General features: G+C 41.2%; 1 protein-coding gene across 2 annotated transcripts in view; it reads right to left on the bottom strand.

Moving 5' to 3' along the window:
- Positions 1 to 5,327: 5,327 nt before the first annotated feature.
- MANSC1 (MANSC domain containing 1) overlaps positions 5,328 to 20,922 on the bottom strand; it is a 38,172-nt gene continuing 22,577 nt past the window's right edge. For both annotated transcript variants that reach the window (XM_089663485.1, XM_089663486.1), the window contains exons 2-5: positions 19,934 to 20,004; positions 15,596 to 15,893; positions 11,312 to 11,452; positions 5,328 to 10,307 (exon numbers count right to left, since the gene is read on the bottom strand). In XM_089663485.1, the coding sequence (XP_089519611.1) occupies positions 9,124 to 10,307; positions 11,312 to 11,452; positions 15,596 to 15,821 (1,551 nt within the window). In that variant the 5' untranslated portion in view covers positions 15,822 to 15,893; positions 19,934 to 20,004 and the 3' untranslated portion in view covers positions 5,328 to 9,123. The remainder of the gene's footprint in view (positions 10,308 to 11,311; positions 11,453 to 15,595; positions 15,894 to 19,933; positions 20,005 to 20,922) is intronic.

Genomic DNA, 20,922 nt, shown 5'->3' with positions numbered 1-20,922 from the left:
ATTGCAAGCAGCCCCAGGACCATTAGTAGAATGTAAGCTAGAGGCATGTGGTACATCAGGACTCTCTCCTCAACATCTAGAATCAGACATGTTGTGACCACATGACAGTAGAGCAATATATACGCTTACAAAACCAAGACAGCTGGAAGCAGGTGAGGGTGAGATCGCTAGAGGTGACAAAAGTCACCATAGGTGAGCAGGAGGAACAAATCTAAGATCCATATGGCTCTTTTCAAGCAGGAGCAGCAGCAGGGATATGCTTCTGTGATGCTATATGGCAGGAACAAAAGTGCATGTGATACTTAACTCATTGGATGTAGTCAGAGCTTGATCCCAGTGTTAACCCCTGCCACAGCAAAACTGGCAGGAACAAGGAATAAAGGTGCCCAGAGACCCAAGTAATTAATGTAGCTCCCAATGCTCGTCCCAAAAAGGCTATGGCATATTGTGCTGGAAAGCGCAATTAAAGAGATAAGGAGATAAGGATGTAGAATAAAGTCTTGAATGAAGAAAAAAAAAACAAGAAAAAAAAGTGCTGAATATATCTATGCTGCTATGATAACTGCACAAAACTGAGACATGCTGGTAGTAGGAGGGGTTATCCTGGACTGGCTTATAGTTTTTTGGTTTGCCAGTGTCCAATCCTCATGTAGGTGGAAATACAGTAGATCAAAAAAGTTTTATACCTGAAGTCTAGGTTTCCTGTCACTATGGCCTGAACAAACTATTTCCACTAAAGGATAAGTTCACCTTTTGGGAAAAAAAAAAAGCTAATGTTTTGTAGATTAAAAAAAAATTGTGCTTTTCTTTATTGTTTCTAAGGAGACTACAGAGCATTGCACCAGTGATCACTAGATCGGGGGAGCAATGGCAGGCTTCTGCACACTCTCAGGCTAGCTGTCTGCCCATACCTCGTACAGGCAGGCAGTTAGTCATAGGTTTTCATACCCTGGCATGAAATAGTGAAATTTTGGCATGGATATTGAAAATATAATTGATCATGCCAAAAACTGGTCTTTTATTTAAGGATAGTGATCATTTGAAGCAATTTATTTTCACATCGTTATTTGGCGTGTTTTTAAATCATAATACAGCAATCACCAAAATGGTTCTGATCAAATGTTTACAAACCCTGGACTTTTTGGCCTTGGTATATACACACACACACAGATTAAAATGGCAAATAAAGGAGAGGTTAACCTTTAGGAACATGTTACATGTTCCACCCATTTTTGGAGTGGACCATGTAAAATGTTCCCCCAACCACTGCCCAATCACCCCCCCCCCCCCCTCCCTGTTGCAGGATTATGGGGAGAAGTTTAAAAACCGTGCGGCCAGACAGGGCTCCGCTCACATGGCTACAGCATTCATTCACAGAGTTCTGTGAATGAACTACAAGTAACAACATCATTTGTGGATGTCAGCTTGTAGTTCTTAATGAACTATGGAGGTGCTGTGGTAGTTCATTGAATCTGTCAGTGTATCTGCTTGCCCATACGGGATGTATGGGCAAGCAGATATACTGACAGGTCTGCAGGAGACCTGTATGGCACCGGCAGTCTGCTGATTGCTGGTTCAATGCTTTACAGGCTTCTGCAACGAAAAATAAATGCACATTTTCTTTACCTACAAAAAAATTTGAATTTATTATTTTTTTGTCAAACAGTGAACTTATTCTTTAAAGGTTAATTTCCCACATCTGTGGCTTTTTTAAATTGCAATTAGTGTACGTGTATGTGTATAAATAGTCAATGAGTTTGTTAGCTCTCAGCTGGATGCACTAAGCAGGCTATATACTGAGCATTGAGAATCAGAAAGGTCAAATGACCTGCATAACAAGGTAATGGAACTTATAACGATGGAAAAGGATATAAAAAGATATCCAAGTCCTTGAATATTTCCGTCAGTACTGTTCAATCACTTTTTAAGAAGTGAAAAATTCAGGTATCCCTTGATACCAAGCTAAGGTCATGTAGACCAATAAAGATTGCAGCCACAACTGCCAGAAGAATTATTTGGGATACCAAGAAAAAAGAAAAACACAGGTAACCTCAGGAGAAATACAGTCTAATCTGGAAAAGTAAGTGTGTGGTTTTTTCAAGGAGCACAATAGGACAATGAGCTGAATAGTCAAGTTGGCAGAAAGAAGCCTTTATTGCACCAGTGTCACAAAAAAGCCAAGTTACAATATGCCTGACAACACCTTGACATGCCTCACAGCTTCTGGAACACCATTATCTGGAGTGACAAAACCAAGAGAGTTTTACGGTCACAACCATAAATCGCTGTTTGGAGAAGGGTCAACAAGACCTATAGCAACTAGAATGCCATTCCCACTGTGAAGCATGTTGGTGGCTTCCTGATGTTTTAGGGGTGTGTGAGCTCTAAAGGCATTGGGAATCTTGTGAAAATTGATGGCAAGATGAATGCAGCATGCTATCAGAACATACTGGCAGACAATTTGCATTCTTTTGCACGAAAGCTGCGCATGGAACACTCTTTCCAGCATGACAATGGCCCCAAAGCACAAGGCCAAGTTGACCCTCCAATGGTTACAGCAGAAAAATGTGAAGGGTCTGGAGTGACCATCACAATCTCCTAACCTTAGTATCATCGAGCTACAATGGGGAGATCTCAAACATGCGGTTCATGCAAGACAACCAAAGACTTTGCATGACCTGGAGGTATTTTGCCAAGATGAATGGGCAGCTATACCACCTGCAAGAATTTGGGGTCTCAGACAACTATTACAAAAGACTGCACACTGTGATGCTAAAGGGGGCAATACAATGCATTAAGAACGAAGGGTATGCAGACTTTTGAACAGGAGGCGTTTCCTTGTTGCCGTTTTGTTTTATGATTGTGCCATTCTGTTATGACCTACAGATGAATATGAATCCTGTAAGAAATAAAAGAAATGTGTTTTGCCTGCTCACTCATGTTTTCTTTAAAAATGGTACATACTGCAGATTACCGATTCTCCAAGGGTATGCACACGTTTGAGCACAACTGTACTTGAGAGAACGAACATCAATTAACTATGAGAGCACTCACCAGTGCCCTGGTAATTCAAATGAGAACTACAACCGCAATGGCTGATGGTACTTGTATTCTATTCCTTCACAGGAAACAGTGAATGAATGATGTGACCAGGTGGGCAGAGCCCCGTATGGGCGACCTATTTTAAAATTGTGAGAATGGCTGCGGGAAGAGGATCCCCCACCTGCTGTCACATGGAAATCAGGGGGGAGAAGGTGCAGATGCTGGAACATGTTATATGTTCCATCCTATGGGTGGGTGGAATATGTAACATAAACTTATGGCAGCTCTCTGTTCTGCATCTGTATGGACAAGTTTCTGCATGATGCCTGAACAAAATCGAGTCAGCCGCAATGCTGCTCAGCCATTCAGAAGAAGCCTTGTATTTTTATCAATGAACACAACACTTCCTGTGATTGTGAGGTGGAGATTGTGACGTCATCCCGCTGCCAAATGGAAGCCATTTGTTTGGGCACTTTGACCCAAACAAACTTTTTTAAAGTAACAAGAAACCTGCACTTTAAGATTTCCTGCATCCCTCAAAAGAGAAGAAAAAAAAAAAAGAAGAGGAAAAATAAAAACAAATCCAATTAAAATAAATGCAGAAAGTTACATATCTTACACTGATAATTGGTTGTATTAACATGGAAATGAATGCTTATTTTAAAACAATCTGCTTTTTCCTTAGATCACAGTGTTAGTACGCTGTAAATGTCTGTTACACAAGACTTCAGACACCCTTACACACGCCTTCCAGTGGAAGGCATTCTCTTTAATGAGTCTTTTTAGTCGAAGTCTAACACCCCAACCCACTGCCACCCCTCCTCTTGGACAAACTATATTTAGATGTACATAAACATATTTTAACAAGGGTGTCACAAGGTTTGCAGAGCTGTATGAATGAGCTACAGAGCCTAGCCCTGATCATATGATCTTTTTTATGACCATTTCCTGAAGTGGAACAATGGCAGCAACAATCTGGTTTGCACGATTTTTTTTTACATGAGCCAGATAATACAAAAGGCATTCATTCAGAACTGTGCTGGAGAAACTGCCCTTTTCAGTTAGCCCACATTTTACAAAAGTGTCACTTTCCAGTTGTGATGTCACTACTATTTAAACGACTGACTGCATTTTTTCGTTGTATTGCTTTGGAACACAATGTACCTTCATAATCTATGAAAGTTGCTGTTAAAAGGTCACTGGTGGTATTTGGTTTTAAAGTGCTCTTACTTATCTTTTTCATTCCCAACCCACAATCTTATATTCACCTGAACCTGATCCAGCAAGTGCAGAAGCACATGGCCACCTTCAAAATTAAAGCAGAATTTCAGGCCAAAATTGTTTTTGCCCATGCAGTGGGACTGTGCCTGCACTGCATAGGTAACTTCTCATTTTGATCCAGGGGAGAGAACAGTGGAGACATACTCAACTGACCCGCAGATTCTCCCCAAGACCAGTCCCCTCGGCTTCTTCCCCCTCCACCCCACGGTCCAGTGGTCTTGTAAATGGACTGTTCTTGACATCAGCCTGCTCAAAGCATGCTCCATTAGCAGGAACAGTCCACCGCTGGACCATGGGGGAGTGCGGTTTTCCGAAGGATTGGCAGGTAAAGCAAGTATGAGCTTTGTGTTCTCCCCTAAAAAAAAGGAGCAGCTGACCCATGCAGTTAGAGCACAGCCCCACTGCCTGCTGAAAAAAAAAACAATTTTGACCAGAGTTCTGCTTGAAGCTTTCTGTAGGACTGAAGAGAGATTGAATGCTGAGGCTGGAAGATAAGATTTAGGGACTGTTCATACCAATCTGCAACCTGCACAGCGTTTTGATGCAGCAGTAGCAGTGTGATGTGCATTTTATCACATAACATTTAACCCCCCCCCTTTTTTTTTTTTTGGAAAATAATTTTATTTTTTTTAAGTGTACAGTGTGACACGTCATTAATATGATTGCACAGAAGCCCAGAGTGCTGCACTTCTGTGCAGTGATATGCAGGACCGAGCAGAGCGGTGTGAAATAGTGTAGTGCAGACAACTTGCATATTATCACAGTGCTCTGGAACGCAACGTCTGGTCTGAACATGTCACACAGAAATCTACAGCTTTCTGTGTGCCACTGCATCTAGTGTGGATGGGCCCTTAAAAACCAAGATCTCTTTGGACTGGGGACAGCTGACTGGAAGTGCTGAGACTGTAGAAATGCTTCTTTCTGCCTGCAGCACTGGAGCTCTGGAACAAAACTTTAAAGCAATACAAAAACAATAATATTTGATTGATCACACAGTTACAGTGTATTGTGGAGTCAGCATTTATTATCTCAGACTTGTAGAGTTGCTAAAAGACCCCCTTTGAAGTAGAATTCTAGGCAAACAACTAAAATATGTATATGTTCACTTTTACCTTTTGAAAAATTTAAAAATTTTCTGCTGACAATCCTGTGATGCAGATGATTCAGCACATTCAGGTAGCGGACACATTGAAAGATGCATGCATGTGTTAAATGAATGCCAAAATGAGCATAAAATTAACCATACTTTTACCCAAAATGAAATTACCTTTTGGTCTTAGGGTTCATGTACACGGGGTGTTTGGAAAACTCTTCTGAATAATGGAAACTGACTGCTAGAAAATGTAGGTTAAAAAAATGTCAGTTTAGCCACGTTTGCTTAAGCATTTATTTTGCGTTTAGAAGCGTTTTTTAAAAGATAACCTCAGGAGACCTTCCCAAATGCCCAGAATGCACTGAAAAAATAGTAAAAAAAAAATATAACTATTTCAGACATTTTGAGAGGAATAGAGAGAGCAGAAGCAGAGAGAGCAGTATTTGTTAAGATGACCTGTCTTTTCTGGTTGTATTCACTATGGATCCCATCATGAGCATAATGCGGCTTGTTCTATCGTTTTTTCCTTCACACAAAACCTGGAACTGACTGTGCTGGTGTACTGGGTCCATTTGAATACATGGAAAACACTTTGCATGCATTTATGATGATGAAAAACGGCTCTGGACAGCATCTGGACATGAAACAGTTAAAAACCGCTTCTAAACACGCAAGCGCTTATAAACGTGGTTTACTGTGTTTACAAGCATTTGACGTTTGAAACGCCAGTAAAATCTACTCCTGAACATAAGTTTGGTGCGTTAAAAAAAACAACTGTAAACTCAACTGCCTGTAAACGGCTGTAAAACAACTATGTGTACATGGACACATAGGAAAACAGAGTTCAGGGGCTGCTTCAAAAAATACTGAACTGCTCTTGAACGTCAGTTTAGGAGCTGCAGTGTACATGAGCCCTTAAACGTTGTCAGCTGTGCAAGAAGCTCCATTGATCAGCTATATCTGGATTATTTTTACCCATAATTCAGTAGTAGAAAGCACTTTGTTAATCAGAGAAAAATCTACTTTATTAAACTATTCTCAAAGTTGAGGCAAGAAAAAATAAAATGACGAAATAAACAACCTCCAGCAACTCAGTGGTCAGAGTCAAACAAGCCCTCCTGTGATGATAAAATCACCATTAAAACTTATATCAAACTTTTATTTCAGTTTTAAATATGAGGTCTAGAAGTTAGTGGTTATTGGAGTCACAGACTGAAGTTCTGAACACATTACCATGACGTAGCGTCTAGAGCCATGATACGCATGAAGCTATGCTGTATTGAAGTTCACCTGTGGATTTACCAGTGAAAGGTACCATCTTTGGGACATACAGGGTACTTACTATAAGTTGACTTGGGGCATTTAATACACACTTTATGCAGTAGCTGTTGAAATATTTTTTAGCACTTCGGCCGACTGTCATATACATATTGTGACCTATGTTTTGTATGCAACTGTTTAAATTGGGTTTGTTATAGCCTATGCAATATATCTAGCACTTTGCCTACAGATATATATTTAATGTGATCTGTATTTATTGTATACAAGTGTCACTCCAGTGCAGGACAATTTTTTTTAAGCTGGTTAATTCAGTTTATATTTGACCAATGGAGAGAGTTGTTTGGAGTCATTTTCACACGTTTATGTGTGAAGTGTATATAACTTTATGCTCTTTGAGAGAAATATATTTTTTGATCAACATAGTTAACTAAATTTCACTATTTCTCAGACATAATATTTGAATTTTTAATATCGGTGCAATATTTTTTTCTTTTAGAGCAGTGGTCTCAAATTGCATCCCGGGGGTTGGATGCGGCCCTTTGATTGCTTTTATCAGGCCCTTAGGGAATTCCCCCACTGTGAGCAACAGTGGGGCAGAGTTCCTTGCACTGACAATGCGGCACTTTTCCTCCCACTGATACCAATGATGGGGCACTATTCCTCCCATTGAGACAAAAAATGGGTCACTATTCCTCCCCCTAATACCAAAGATGGGTCACTATTCCTCCCACTGACACCAGGAAATTTTCTCATCCTGCTGGCCACAATCTGGCCTCTAAAGTTGAAGGACAGTATACCAGCCCTTTGTTTAGAAAGTCTGGAGACCCCTGTTTTAAGGGGCGAGTTTTAGTATTGCATTTGTGTAACTTGTCCTCCTTATTTTGCACGCTTTGATGCTGCAAGTTACTTTGTACTGTACAAATTCCATTTCAGGCATCTGCACTAATTTATAGACCTTGCATCTCAGTGTGTGTGCACAATGTTAAATCAGAGACTTTCTGCCCCAAACAAGGGTGAAATCTGATATGATTTTTTGCTTTTCTGCCAACAATGTATTCAGACAAAGATAAGCAGCTACTGTTATGGCTTATTTATGATCGAAGTGATGTGTGAGCTCCTTCCATACCTGTTGTACAAGCACTGTGAAGTCCGCCATTCAGGAGAACTAGGAAACCACTTCATCAACTTCCCTACTTATCTTTAACAGTTTAGCTGATTTAACTCACATGTGAGCTTTCAGTGACAGGTACACTTAGAGTATAAAATCTAAAACAAAATTTTAATATATTGCACGTTATCAGTCTTTAGAGGTGTCTGTAGGAGTTTTCCCTTTTTCAGGGTTTTCAGTTTTATTTTCACTTCACAGTCTTGCATATTACACATTTCCAGTCCCTGGGCATCTATGCTCACTCTTCCATAGAGGGAGCCATGGTTGTCACCATAGGCTGGACTTTAAGCAGGTTTTCCTCTCTCCATTACAATGGAAGTGGGAGAAAAATTACATTTTTGTTCTTGAGTTTAGGTATACACTTTAAAAGTTAACCTGTCAGGATCATAGTTAAAGAAGAATTCCAGGTATGGATATTTTTACATCCAGCTTGCACCAATGTAACTATGCATATACCATACTTGTGGGATCCCCTTGGAAGCTGCAAATCACGGTAGTAGGCAACATTACTGCAGTGATCTCCACCAGCTTCCAGGTCCCATGGCAAGTGGCTGCTCTGCTGCACTAAGAACACAGGAGGTTGCCCACTCAGCACAGGCCCCATTCAGTAAATGCTTTCCATTTTTTCAAAGAATGCAAAGCATGCACGGACGTGTAGAGGGTGACATTACTTTTGCACCTTTTCACCTTGTCTAAACTTTGCATCCCTGTAGAATATTCAAAGAGATTTCTGAATTGCACCCGTGCTGAGCAGGCGACCTCCTGTGTCCCAATCCTTGGCACAAGACCCAGAACCTAGTGGAGAACTTTGTAATAGCAGTGTCTACTACAGTGAATTCCAGCTTCTAGAGGGAAACCACAGGTATGGCATATGCTTGTGGGATACAAAACATAACAATGTAAAAATATCCATACCTGGAATTCTTCTTTAACTGTCCCAACGAAGGCTCTTATGGCCCGACTCCTGTAGCAGCGCTAGTCATGGCACTACATAGGTTAGCTTTGCCTTTTAGCACCACTTCTGGGAGTCAGGCAATAAGAGCTTCTATAAAAACCAACAGTCATTATAACAAGTTCCCTTTAGGTGTTCATCATGGCTACCATATTGCTCTCACTTCTAGAAGTCAAGATGAAAACTGCACCATGAAGTCCTGAAGAATTTCCAGTTTTTCTATTCTGATTTCTGGTCAACTTAAATTGGAGCAGCACATCCTCTATCACGAACACATTATAAAAATATCTAAGTACTACCCACGCCTCAGGTATCAACATACATTCCATTGATCAAATAGTCAAGTTTGGTGTACTGGTGGCGGCGCCGTGCCTCAGATACCTTGTGACTAACCAGACCAATGATCAGCACAAGGAACATTACCCCGAATACTAGAGCAGCCACCAAACCACTTTTTTCACTGTCATTTGAAACAGTATGAAGAGTGTCAAGATTTTGAGGGGAATCCTCATTGTTCCCAGCAGGAGCAGCATCCTGCTGTTCTGGTAAAGTCAGTTCAGGAACAGATCGATTAGCTTCCTGCACTTCCTTGCTTGTAAAAAGATGGTTACCATCTTTGAGGCTGGATTTTGCAGCCTTCAAGAGAGAAGTCCGTGAAGGATTGTGTCGAGTTACCAGAAGGGTGGATTTGGCTTGATGGCCAGCACTGGTGGTTGGAACCTGAGTTGTGATCATGAGGTGGCCAGCCTGCATGTTTTTCATAGTTGCATCTGTGCCGGAAGAACTGGCACTATTGTGACTAAGAACCTTGGTATTCTTTGTACCAGAGCTTGGTGCTTTTTTAGCAAATTTACTTTCCTTTGATGGAGTGGTTGATGGGTTGAAGGTAGGTTTTGTTTTTGGAACAGGACGATGGGCAGCAGTGCTATTTCGGTGTAAAGTCTGAACAGATGGAGCCAAGGTGCTGAGTTCTGGTGTAAAGTAATGGACCTCAAGGGTCTCAGGTTTTTTCTTAATCACTTTACTAAGTTTTGTGTCCTTAATATGAGAAGAAAATGTATTTGAATCTTTCCTTCTGGAAGTTGTCGTTGGTTCTACCATAGACTTCTCATCTGTAGAAGAGACAGAAAGTCCATCTGACTTAGAGTCTTTTGATTCCTTATAGCTGGCTTCAATTTTCTCCAACCGTTTGTCTATGTTGTTGGCCAGATGAAGCAGCTGGGAGGCGATACGGTCAGGTGTGTCGGCTTTGTCCTCCTTAGTGAGGTGGTTGACCTCATTTGTCTTGCTCTGAGAATGAACATTAGATGAAGAGCTCTTCCTGACCGAGTCAAGTGCACTCAAATCTTCCTCAAATTCTGGTTCTGCAGGGACAGTTGCTTGGACAGCAGGGCTCAACTTCTTATCCAGGGAATTTTGTACTTTGCCATTATTCTTGGGGAAGTCCAACAAATCCTCTTCTGTTACGTCAGGATTACTCTCTCCTTTCTCTGAAACAAAAATAAAATCACAACTGACTCCATAGGAAACAAAGAATTTCAGTTGCATCTGATTCAAATGTTTGCAGCAAAACCTTAAATGTTACAGACAGCTACTGACTGTTTACAGTGCAACACCAGCCAAAGACAGTTTTTATTTTTGGTAAAATGGGGTAGAGTTAGCGTGAAGGTCATGACAAAACCCAAATGTAATCTCTTCATCCAATGTGCATGCTTCTGTGGCCATTAAGGGTCATGCAATCACTGAAATACACATGCATGCTCTACGTATGTATTTGCATCTATATTTCTCCGCATAGGGTCACAGGGGTGCTTTTCATTTGTTTTAATGCTATTTTTCTTTTTTTATATTTTTTTTTCACTTTTTTATCATTTAACTTTATTGTCATAGCACAAACGCTAACAGGCCCCCTTTGTGATAGCATTAGGCATGTGACAGGTACTATTCATGGAGACATCCTTTGGTCTAATAGACCCCTGATCAAGTACAGGACTGTGCTTTGCTGCAGTACATTTGCTTTTGAAAGATCTGAACCTGGGAATGCTCAGAGCTGAGTTCTCCCAGGTTCACACTCAGTAGAGGAGATTGAGGCATGGATGCTCTCCAACCTCCTCCTGTCTGCTGTCCTGACACTGTTTACTGTGGTACCAGGAAGAGTGGGAAAGCCTGGAGACTACAGAGTGGGGGGCTGGCATGAACAGGAATTGGGGGGGGGGGGTGTAGAGATTACAGGAAAGCCAGGATCCAGCTGCAGAAAACAAGCTCCAGGTTTCTACTGCCACTGTAAAGTATTTTAAAGTGCTATTACAGCCATAAGTTTGTTTTAACCTCTTCATACTCTGAACATACCAGACACATTCAAAGAGCTGAAGAGATTAAAAGAAATCTTCTATAGTCTTTAGAGTGGAGAAAACCAGAATTTCTCTCACAAAGCATTTACATAAAACAGAACAAGGAAGTGGGATTGTACAGCAAATGTGTCTCCATTACCAACCTGTCAAGAAAGAGTAACTGAGGACCCCTGGGGAGGGAGTCATAGGACAGGATTCAGTCTTCGGGCACATGAACAGGTAACAGTTTTGCAGCATGTTGTTGCTTCGGGTGTCATATACAGCAAGGTTGCAGGTTCGACCACCTAAAAAGAATAATCACATGTTCAGATTTCTGTACTGTAGTCTCTGTACCTGTATAAAGATTGCCAATGATGACTTTCTCCTGAAAATAAAAGATGCCTGGCTACTTCTTGTTCCTATATTTTCTGAGTGACTGACCTGCAACAAATATGCAGCCAATAAGGGCAGAGCTCCAAGTGACTAAGAATACTGAAGCCATTGGATCATAATGACTGCCAGGCAATTAACATTTTCAAAAAGACATAAGCCAATGGAAGCCTAGATATTAATTGAACCCTTTCACTACCACAGAAATGTTTCCCCACCCATGTAAAAAAAAACAAAAAAAAACACATTTTAGGCCTGAAGAATACCCCCACCCCCCTAAACAGTATTTATTTTCTGACAGCAAAGACTCTGTACAGAATAAAATTACATCAGATGACATTTTTTTTTATATCATATGATATTAGCACAACTGTTTATCAAACTTTTATTTTCAGTAACATATACACTCAAATTAATTTCAGTATACATAAACACCATACTATTTTTTGGGGCAAAGTATAAACAATGGGGTAAGGTTCAATAAATAAGTAACAAACATGTCAAGCCTTAAAATTGTGCAGGCCTGGGAAACAAAGTTTCCAAAATTGTCTATAGATTGACACTTTAAAGGTCTTTTCTGCTCATTCAGTTGAGAGTTAACAGTGAAAGAAAGCCCACGAATTATTGCTTTCTCTCATGTGAGGTGAGATGTGTTGCATAATCATTGTTTTGTGTAAGCAGGCACACACAATAGGCCTCCATGTGCACATGTAGTTTTTAGAATTGGTTTTTTTTTTTACATAATGTTATTGCTGTCACAAGCGGGCTGATGGGCCATATATGTGATAGCATAGTGGAGGTGACAGGTTCTCTTTAAGGAGACATGTCACCTCTGTATTCTTTTGAAGATAAATCAAGCAAATAACGTGTTTAATTTCCTTCTCTACCAGCAACAGAAGCTGTGGAATGACAGCACTGAAACTGGAACCGATCAGAGCATGTTGCTTCTGGTGTTATTCTTCACAGGGAAGATCAGTGAATGAATGTTCGCTGCTCTCCTGCCATGATGGTACTAGGCACTCAGTAGGGACAGGTGAGCCTGAGGCACATGGCGAGGAAGGGGAAGTTGGGGGGGTTTGTCACCTTACAATACGGGTGGACGTGATTGGATGGCTTTACAGCCACCTGAATAAATTCCAAAATACAGGTGTATCTCGGTTTACAAATTTAATTCGTTCTGCAGGACTTTTCGTATTGCAAAAAAATTTGTAAACCAGAATTCATTGAAAACCAATTTAATCCGTTCTGGAGGTCAGATAGAAGTAGAAAAAAAAAAAAAAAAAAGTCTTATCTGTTCAAAAAACTCTTTATAAAGTGCACTTTAATGGCATAAATACTGTACAGGGACATGATTACATTTTTGTACATGCATTGAAAACTAATTAATCCAATCCGGAGGTCAGAAAAAGTAAAAAAAAAAAAAAGTCTTATCTGTTCAAAACTCTTTATAAAGGCATAGTACTGTACAGGGACATGATTAAAAAACATTTAGTAAATGCACTGAAAACCAATCAATCCGTTCGTATTGCAAAAAAAAAAAAACAAATTACTAAACCGAAGCATTATTTTCAATGGATTTTCATTCGCAAACCGAAAATTACGTTAACCGAGGTATGCCTGTAATGCAGGAGTCTGCAAACATGGAAGTGCTGCTGCTGACGTAAACCTTACATCAGTAGCAGCAAATGGATTAAAGTGTTCCTATGACACCAGCATGACATCAGCAGCACCGGGAGCAGGTAAGAGAGTGTTTAACTGTGTCTCCTCCTGCCAATGCATTTACAGAAGGGCAGACTTGAACCACCCACAACCGGAGCTGCTCAGATCAAGATCATGAAAAGCAGAGTACTATCATGTGACATTGCACCCAGAAAGATTTTTTATCTCAATGTAGAGCCATTATAACTACTTTAAATTATGTCATTCTACTGTTGTTAAAGAGCAACCCAAGACAATTATATGCACTGAAAGGAATTTAATAAAACTTTATTGTACCCTGCTCCGGTTCTGCTGAGAAAGCTCAGTTCAGTTACCTCCCCAAACCTCTCCCTGATCCAATCACACAGTCAGTGACACTATGAATCACCTATGAATCGCACAGGATTCCTGTGCAGTTCAAATGCGATTCAGTGCAGTGCGATTTGAGCCCAATCATTTTGAAGGTTCAAATTGCTCTGCACCTCACCAAAATAGTGCATTCACTACTTTTGGAAACGCACTGCACTTAGATTGTATGATAGTTTTGTACCATGGAATCCAGTGCAGGCAAATGTAATGCGTTTGCGACCTGCGTCTGAGTTGTCGTTAACATTATACTGACAGCCACTGCAGATCACAAGGGCAGTGTGTTTTGTTTCACATAAAAATGTATTAGGCTTTTCCAAAGCATTACAAAGGAGTCATGGACTGGAAGCAATAATACAATATAAGAGTACAAATGAAAAATCAGTGTAAGGCTTGCATTGTAGAAAAACACAGAATACAAGCCAAGAACTGGCAGTGTGTTTTGAACGTGGTGAAATGAACACGGATCGCAAATTTCCCTTACCACATTGTAGTGTGAACTAGGGCTCAGTGTTGTAAGGCAAAAACTGCTGGGAAAGCAGTGAGTCAATTACAGAGCAGAACTAGAGAATCCCAAGGCTGGTTATACGCCATTAGATAATCAAACGAAAAGTCATACAAAAATATGAATCAAAATTCTTCGTACATCTGACGGCTACTTCAGCACAATTTCAAAGCCATAGATCGGTGCAATTTGTATCTCCGATTTCATTGCGGCTTGTGACTTCATTTAACAGATGTCAATTCAAGTCGCAAAGACAAATTGCACTGGTTTGAATTGTAAAAAAAAAACAAGAGCAAAAAAGACATTGGTAATGGATATCGGCAAGTACTTGAGAAAACGTATTGGTACTTGTACTCGGTCTTAAAGTGTTACTAAACCCACAACAGGAAAATCAGTCTGTATATGCACTAAAGCATGTTTGTTATACTCACCCGTGGAACTTAAGGGGTTAATCCTCTGCATTGTGTAAAAAGGGTGTTTAATCCTATCTGGTCTGATCCTCCCCTTTTTCCCCTGTCCCCGATTCATCTCCTGACAGAACAGAGCCTTGGGGGCAATCTCCACATGCTCAGTTTGGTGTATATTGGTACAGAATTTTTTTTTCCTTGGGAGAGTGCATGTGATCAGCACTGGGCCAATCAGCACTGTCCAGACAGAGGGTCAGGGGTCCTGCAGCCTCATAGGACAATCAGGGGAGAACGAAAACTCCTCCTACAAGCTTTAACCACTGCTCTGCTGGACAGTGATAGAAGTCACAAGACTGCTCTAACTGCTGATGAGAAAAGGTATTTAACAGTTTATATAATTAAATTTTTCTCCCTCAAAATTTTTTTCTCACTGTTGTCGAAAACAAAATGTCAACTTCACGAATGATCAGATAATAAATAAAACATTCTTAAAATGAAACTTTTTGGACAAAATTCCATTAGTGTAAAGGCAGCTTAAAGCCGTCCATACATGGATCAAAATTTGGCCAGTTCATCAGGAACAGGCTGACATTTTATCCATTTAAAGGCAGGCTGATTGTAAACGTCGATCTACCGACTGACTTGGGTACAATCAGTGACAGATTTTTTTGACATTCGATTACTGCCAGCGGCTATAGCCGCTAACAGTAACCATTTTGTTTTGCCAGCTAGGAAGGTTCTCCGTGCCCCCTCCCCTATCGCCAAAACACAACAGTGATGTGAGAGGCATTCCCCCATCAACACAGTTGGTGTTGATGGGAAAATCGAACAATTCCCATGGTGGAAGGACAGAAAATCAAGTAGTTTATGGGCTCTTTTAATGCTTGTTTTAACATTCTAGAAATCACTGCTGTCAAAACCAGAAAGTACACTTTAAATGACACTGAATTAAAAAATAAATAAATAAATGAATGACTTGTGTAGCAATAAAATATTTCAAAGTTTTAATTGAAGAAGTATTCCTAAAAAGGTCATCGTAAAGCTGAGCTCACAATATTACCCCATGTCCTAGACATACTCACCTAGGCTGTCCAGCTTGGAGCAGCACGCAGACACACACTCCTCTGCACTTGCAGCTTTTAGAGGATCAGTAAAGCGAGCACCTTGAGACACAGAATTTTCAATATCTATTGTCATGTTTGGTATTTCCTGGGGGGCACATGCCGAGGAGCTGGGGGCAGAGGCATCAGCCGAGAGCACAGTAGCGTACAGCAAAGTGAAGATGAGATGGGGTGTGAGGACCAGCATGACGGCCGGATCATGAGGAAGAGTCAAGGGAGAATCAGACCAAGCTGCATAATATCACAGTGTTCCGTGTATCTGGAAATCACAAATAAAGTTACAGAAGCAGGGGGAAAAATAGGTATTTAAGATTAGAAATCAGCAAATCAATCAGCTTGTATCAACACCGAGTACTCATTTTAGATGTTATTATAGTTTACTTGCTGGACAGGTCATATCTGCATGATATCAAATATTCAGAGAAGTAGATGTGCCCTGCTCTGGCCATCTGTATGCCAGGCAGTGCAGGGTGCATCACTGCTGAATGAACATTGTGAGAGTGTCAGCTAGAGAATAAGCTACATACACAATGAAATACAATATTTTCTGTTTAGTGAAGTCTACAGACAGAATACAGTTTTGCACAACTATTGATAAACATGCAGAAGGCTCCGGACTCATCAGTATCTAATTGAATGCTAATGTAATGTGGGGGGTAGTGGAAAGATTTCTTAACACACATTTGATATCCTATACAGCACGGGTCTGCAAACTGTGGCCCATGGGCCAGGTGTGGCCTTTTGCTTGCCTTTATCCGGCCCTTGGGGCACGATTCCTTCCACTGATATGAGGCACTATTCTTCCCACTGACACCAGTGATGGGGCGCTATTCCTCCCACTGATACGAGGCACTATTCCTCCCACTGACAACAAAGATGGGGCACTGTTCCTTCCACTGATACGAGGCACTATTCCTCCCACCGACAACAAAGATGGGGCACTGTTCCTTCCACTGATACAAGGCACTATTCCTCCCACCGACAACAAAGATGGGGCACTGTTCCTTCCACTGATACGAGGCACTATTCCTCCCACCGACAACAAAGATGGGGCACTGTTCCTTCCACTGATACGAGACACTATTCCTCCCACTGACAACAAAGATGGGGCACTGTTCCTTCCACTGATACGAGGCACTATTCCTCCCACCGACAACAAAGATGGGGCACTGTTCCTTCCACTGATACGAGGCACTATTCCTCCCACTGACAACAAAGATGGGGCACTCTTCCTTCCACTGATACGAGGCACTATTCCTCCCACTGACAACAAAGATGGGGCACTGTTCCTCCCACTGACAACAAAGATGGGGCACTGTTCCTTCCACTGATACAAGGCACTATTCCTCCCACCGACAACAAAGATGGGGCACTGTTCCTTCCACTGATACGAGACACTATTCCTCCCACTGACAACAAAGATGAGGCACTGTTCCTTCCACTGATACGAGGCACTATTCCTCCCACTGACAACAAAGATGGGGCACTGTTCCTTCCACTGATACGAGACACTATTCCTCCCACTGACAACAAAGATGAGGCACTGTTCCTACCACTGATACGAGGCACTATTCCTCCCACTGACAACAAAGATGGGGCACTATTCCTCCCACTGACAACAAAGATGGGGCACTATTCCTCCCACTGACAACAAAGACAGGGCACTATTCGTCCCACTGATATCACACCGGTGATGGAGTACTATTCCTCCCACTGACACCAATGATGGAGCACTCTTCTACTCACTGACACCAATCATGTAATCTGCAATGAAGAACAAAAACAGAAAGCGCACCAACCTTGTGCATTACCACAGTAAAAAGGTGTAAGTTTATTGAAATAAGATGTATACTCACAAAAGTGGCAATATATAAGGCATAGAAAATCCAAAATTGGAACACTGGAGCAGGAGACCCGTGCGAATCCCACCGAGAGGGAAGACTCTCAGAGTGAAGCTGACACGTTTCGAAGGGAGGTCCCATCTTCCTCAGAGCTCTGTGGGTTTTGCACATGTCTCTTACTCCAGTGTTCCAATTTTGGATTTTCTATGCCTTATATACTGCCACTTTTGTAACTATACATCTTATTTCAATAAAATTACACCTTTTTACTGCGGTAATGCACAAGGTTGGTGCGCTTTCAGTTTTTGTTCTTCATTGCAGTTTATGTCAGGCTTCCCCAGCCTTGTGTAAGAGCTGCACAACCTTTGATCCCTTGGTGGACGAACTTTCTTAACAGTTCATCCATCCACTCACTTCTGATTTGGGTCCCTGAGCACAGGAGGTGTTGTTTATGTTACCAATCATAGAATTTTTTTACTCCCATTGAACACCAAGCCTATGGCATTTTCTACTCCCACTGGCCACAGTCCGGCCCCCCTAAAGTTTCAAGAGCAGTAAATTGGACCTTTGCTAATGAAAGGTTTGGAGAACCATGCTCATAGTAATACCCTCATATTGCCAGCAGTTGGTATACAACTTATCACATGCAGAAAAGGTGGGTTTTAAATCTAAACTCTAGCATCATCCAGCTCTTTCCTCTCCAGCAGGACTGTCCCTGGCCCACCACTTTCATTCACTGGGCATTACAAAGAACAGCCTGCATGAAAATGCAGCCTGCCTAGGAACACCAACTCCTCCAGACTGCCATCCACCTTTCAAGGCATTTTGAGAATTGTATAACTCCTCCCAATAGCCAGCCTACTCTGCACATAAAAGGCTGAGGGCTCTTGAGAGGTGTACTAAGGCAGAGTGCTGTGATGTTTTCAGGAAGCTATCTGTATCGCCATGCCAGACCCTCCCACCAGACATGATCTGCCTGCATTGCATAGAGAATGCACAGAGACCCAATGATTAGTTTTAAAAAAATTTGAAAAAAGTATGTAAAGAGTTTTAAGGGTTCTATTTTAAAATGTAATATTTAATTATATTTAATTTTAATTTCAATTAAAATGTGACTAGCATGTAGAGAAGGAGAAAGGATAGACCAGAGAAGCAGAAATATAAGCAGATCAAACTTCATCTTTAATGCGACTTTGATCTGCTCTGTCTGTTTCTAATCTCTATTCTACACCTGCTTTGCTTTTGTGGAAATGCAGATGAGTACCAGCAAAAGTATTACTAGCAGCCACAAAAACATTTATGCACATCTACTCTCCAAGTTGACGGTTGCTGTCATCTGACAGATGATACAAGCAATCTTTGGGGTATCATGATACAGATCATTAGCACTGGGCAGGAACTAATGTGCACTAAATGTTTCAGCTTAATACACCCTTTTATTTCAGAAGTCAGGTATTTGGTGACCGTTGGGAACCCGCTTCTTATAATAGATCTCAGCTACAAGTAAGCAAACTTTTCCACATTAGTTGCCAATTTACAAGACCTCAGATGAGCCCCAATTTCTAGACCGTCAGACCTCAGATGAGCCCCAATTCCTGAACCGTCAGACCTCAGATGAGCCCCAATTCCTGAACCGTCACACCTCAGATCAGCCCCAATTCCTGCACAGTCTCACCTCAGATCAGCCCCAATTCCTGCACCGACACACCTCAGATCAGCCCCAATTTCTTCACCATCAGACCTCACATCAGCTCCAACACTTGTAGGGAGCATGGGCCCATTGGTAGATCCTCCAGGGGGCCAGTCTGACCCCAACAGCAAGCCACGTCCTGGTCTTCCAGGTGCTACTGAAAATGACATTGTGTGCTTGCCCTGACACACGTGCCTTAGGTTGCCTATCCCTGGTGTAAACATCAATTGAATGAAATTTATTTATTTTGGAAAATACCATTTCCAACATTTTATCATCCTTTGTTGCATCAAGTCAGAACTCTAAAAAGGGAAAAAAAGAGTGGCAGGGGATCATGGAGAAAATTAGATTCTGTGGGTGGGGGTGTCATGGTAAAAGCAACTTAATCCCTTAAAAAGGCTGATAGCACAAAACCACAGGCTGCTGCCTAAACATTTGCTGGGTGTTTTTCTGATTGCTGGCCCCTGTTCATTAACCCAGGCACAATCTGTACAGAGCTGTGTGTGTCTGGACTATACAATGACGTTAGCAATTTAATTACACTCTACTTTGACTTTATTTTCAGAATCTGGGATTGAGAAGGAAGGCAAATATTTGCTGCTATTGAGTATCTGCAGATAGTCATCAGGTCCTGCAATCAGCTTCTCTGGAAGAAGTATGACACAGAAAACTGTGCTCTGATTACTCTGCAGTGCTAGGCAGAGGGTGACAATGCTACTGGGCATCTACGTCCACCATTTGTATGCCGTACAATAGTGTAGTACTTACCTTAGTGACCATTCACCTCCTATGTCACATGGGCTCATAATACAAGGACAATCACTTTGGCTCAGCAGCACCTATAGATCAAAAACAGGAAAACAGTTTTACAACATTTCCTGTTACAAGATCATCACAGAGTTAAAAGGAAAAAAAAAATACAGATTGCTGCACAGAAAGACTGTTCTGAGTTTAGTGTGCTGGTTATTTGTACACCGCAGCGGCAATCATTCTCTCAGGCCTTAGGTACTTGGCTTATTCCCGTAAACCCAGAGGGGGCCTGCTGCCAGCTAAAACATCTTCCCCACCATACACAATTACTATAAATATTTGTATCTTGATAGTCCAGGTCAGCGACACTTAAGGTCTCCAGCAACTTCATCCCACCCATAACTGGTTCCACTACCCTTCAAATTTGTTGTCCATAAAGCAATTAGATAGCAAAATCTAAATTCCAACTGCACTTTTTGGTTGAAATCGCATCAAATACAGGGGGTATAGAAAAGAATCACCCCCTTTAAAATAATCACATTTTGTTGCTTCACAGCCTGAAATGAAGACAGATATAGTTTGTTTTATCTAGCTGTAGTTACCCAGTGCGACTTATAACATTCAAGTGAAAGATGTAACACCAACATGTCAGATAAAAAAAAATCAAAAAAAAAAAAAAAAATCACTTAGCTGAAAAAAGGATCACCCCCTTGTGTCAGTATTTTGAGGAACCACATTTTGCTTTATTTCCAACCTTTAGTCTGTTGGGAGATGTCTCTACTAACTTTGCACATTTAGACTTTGCAATATTTGCCCGTTCTTGTTTGTAGAACTAATCAAGTTCAGTTAAATGTGATGGTGACTGTTTGTAGACTGCGGTCTTCAAGTCATTCCACAGATTTTCAATGGGGTTTAAGTGTGGGGTCTGACTAGGCCATGCGAGAACATTCATTTTTCTCTCCTTCAACCATTGTGTGCTCATTTTTGCTGTGTGCTCTGGGTTATTG

The sequence above is a fragment of the Staurois parvus genome, unplaced genomic scaffold, assembly GCF_062004578.1.
Source record: "Staurois parvus isolate SC_StPar_1 unplaced genomic scaffold, SC_StPar_1.0 ptg001698l, whole genome shotgun sequence".
In the NCBI taxonomy this organism is placed as follows: domain Eukaryota; kingdom Metazoa; phylum Chordata; class Amphibia; order Anura; family Ranidae; genus Staurois; species Staurois parvus.
The sequence above is the reverse complement of the archived record's forward strand: the minus strand, read 5'-3'. Positions and strand labels throughout refer to the sequence as shown.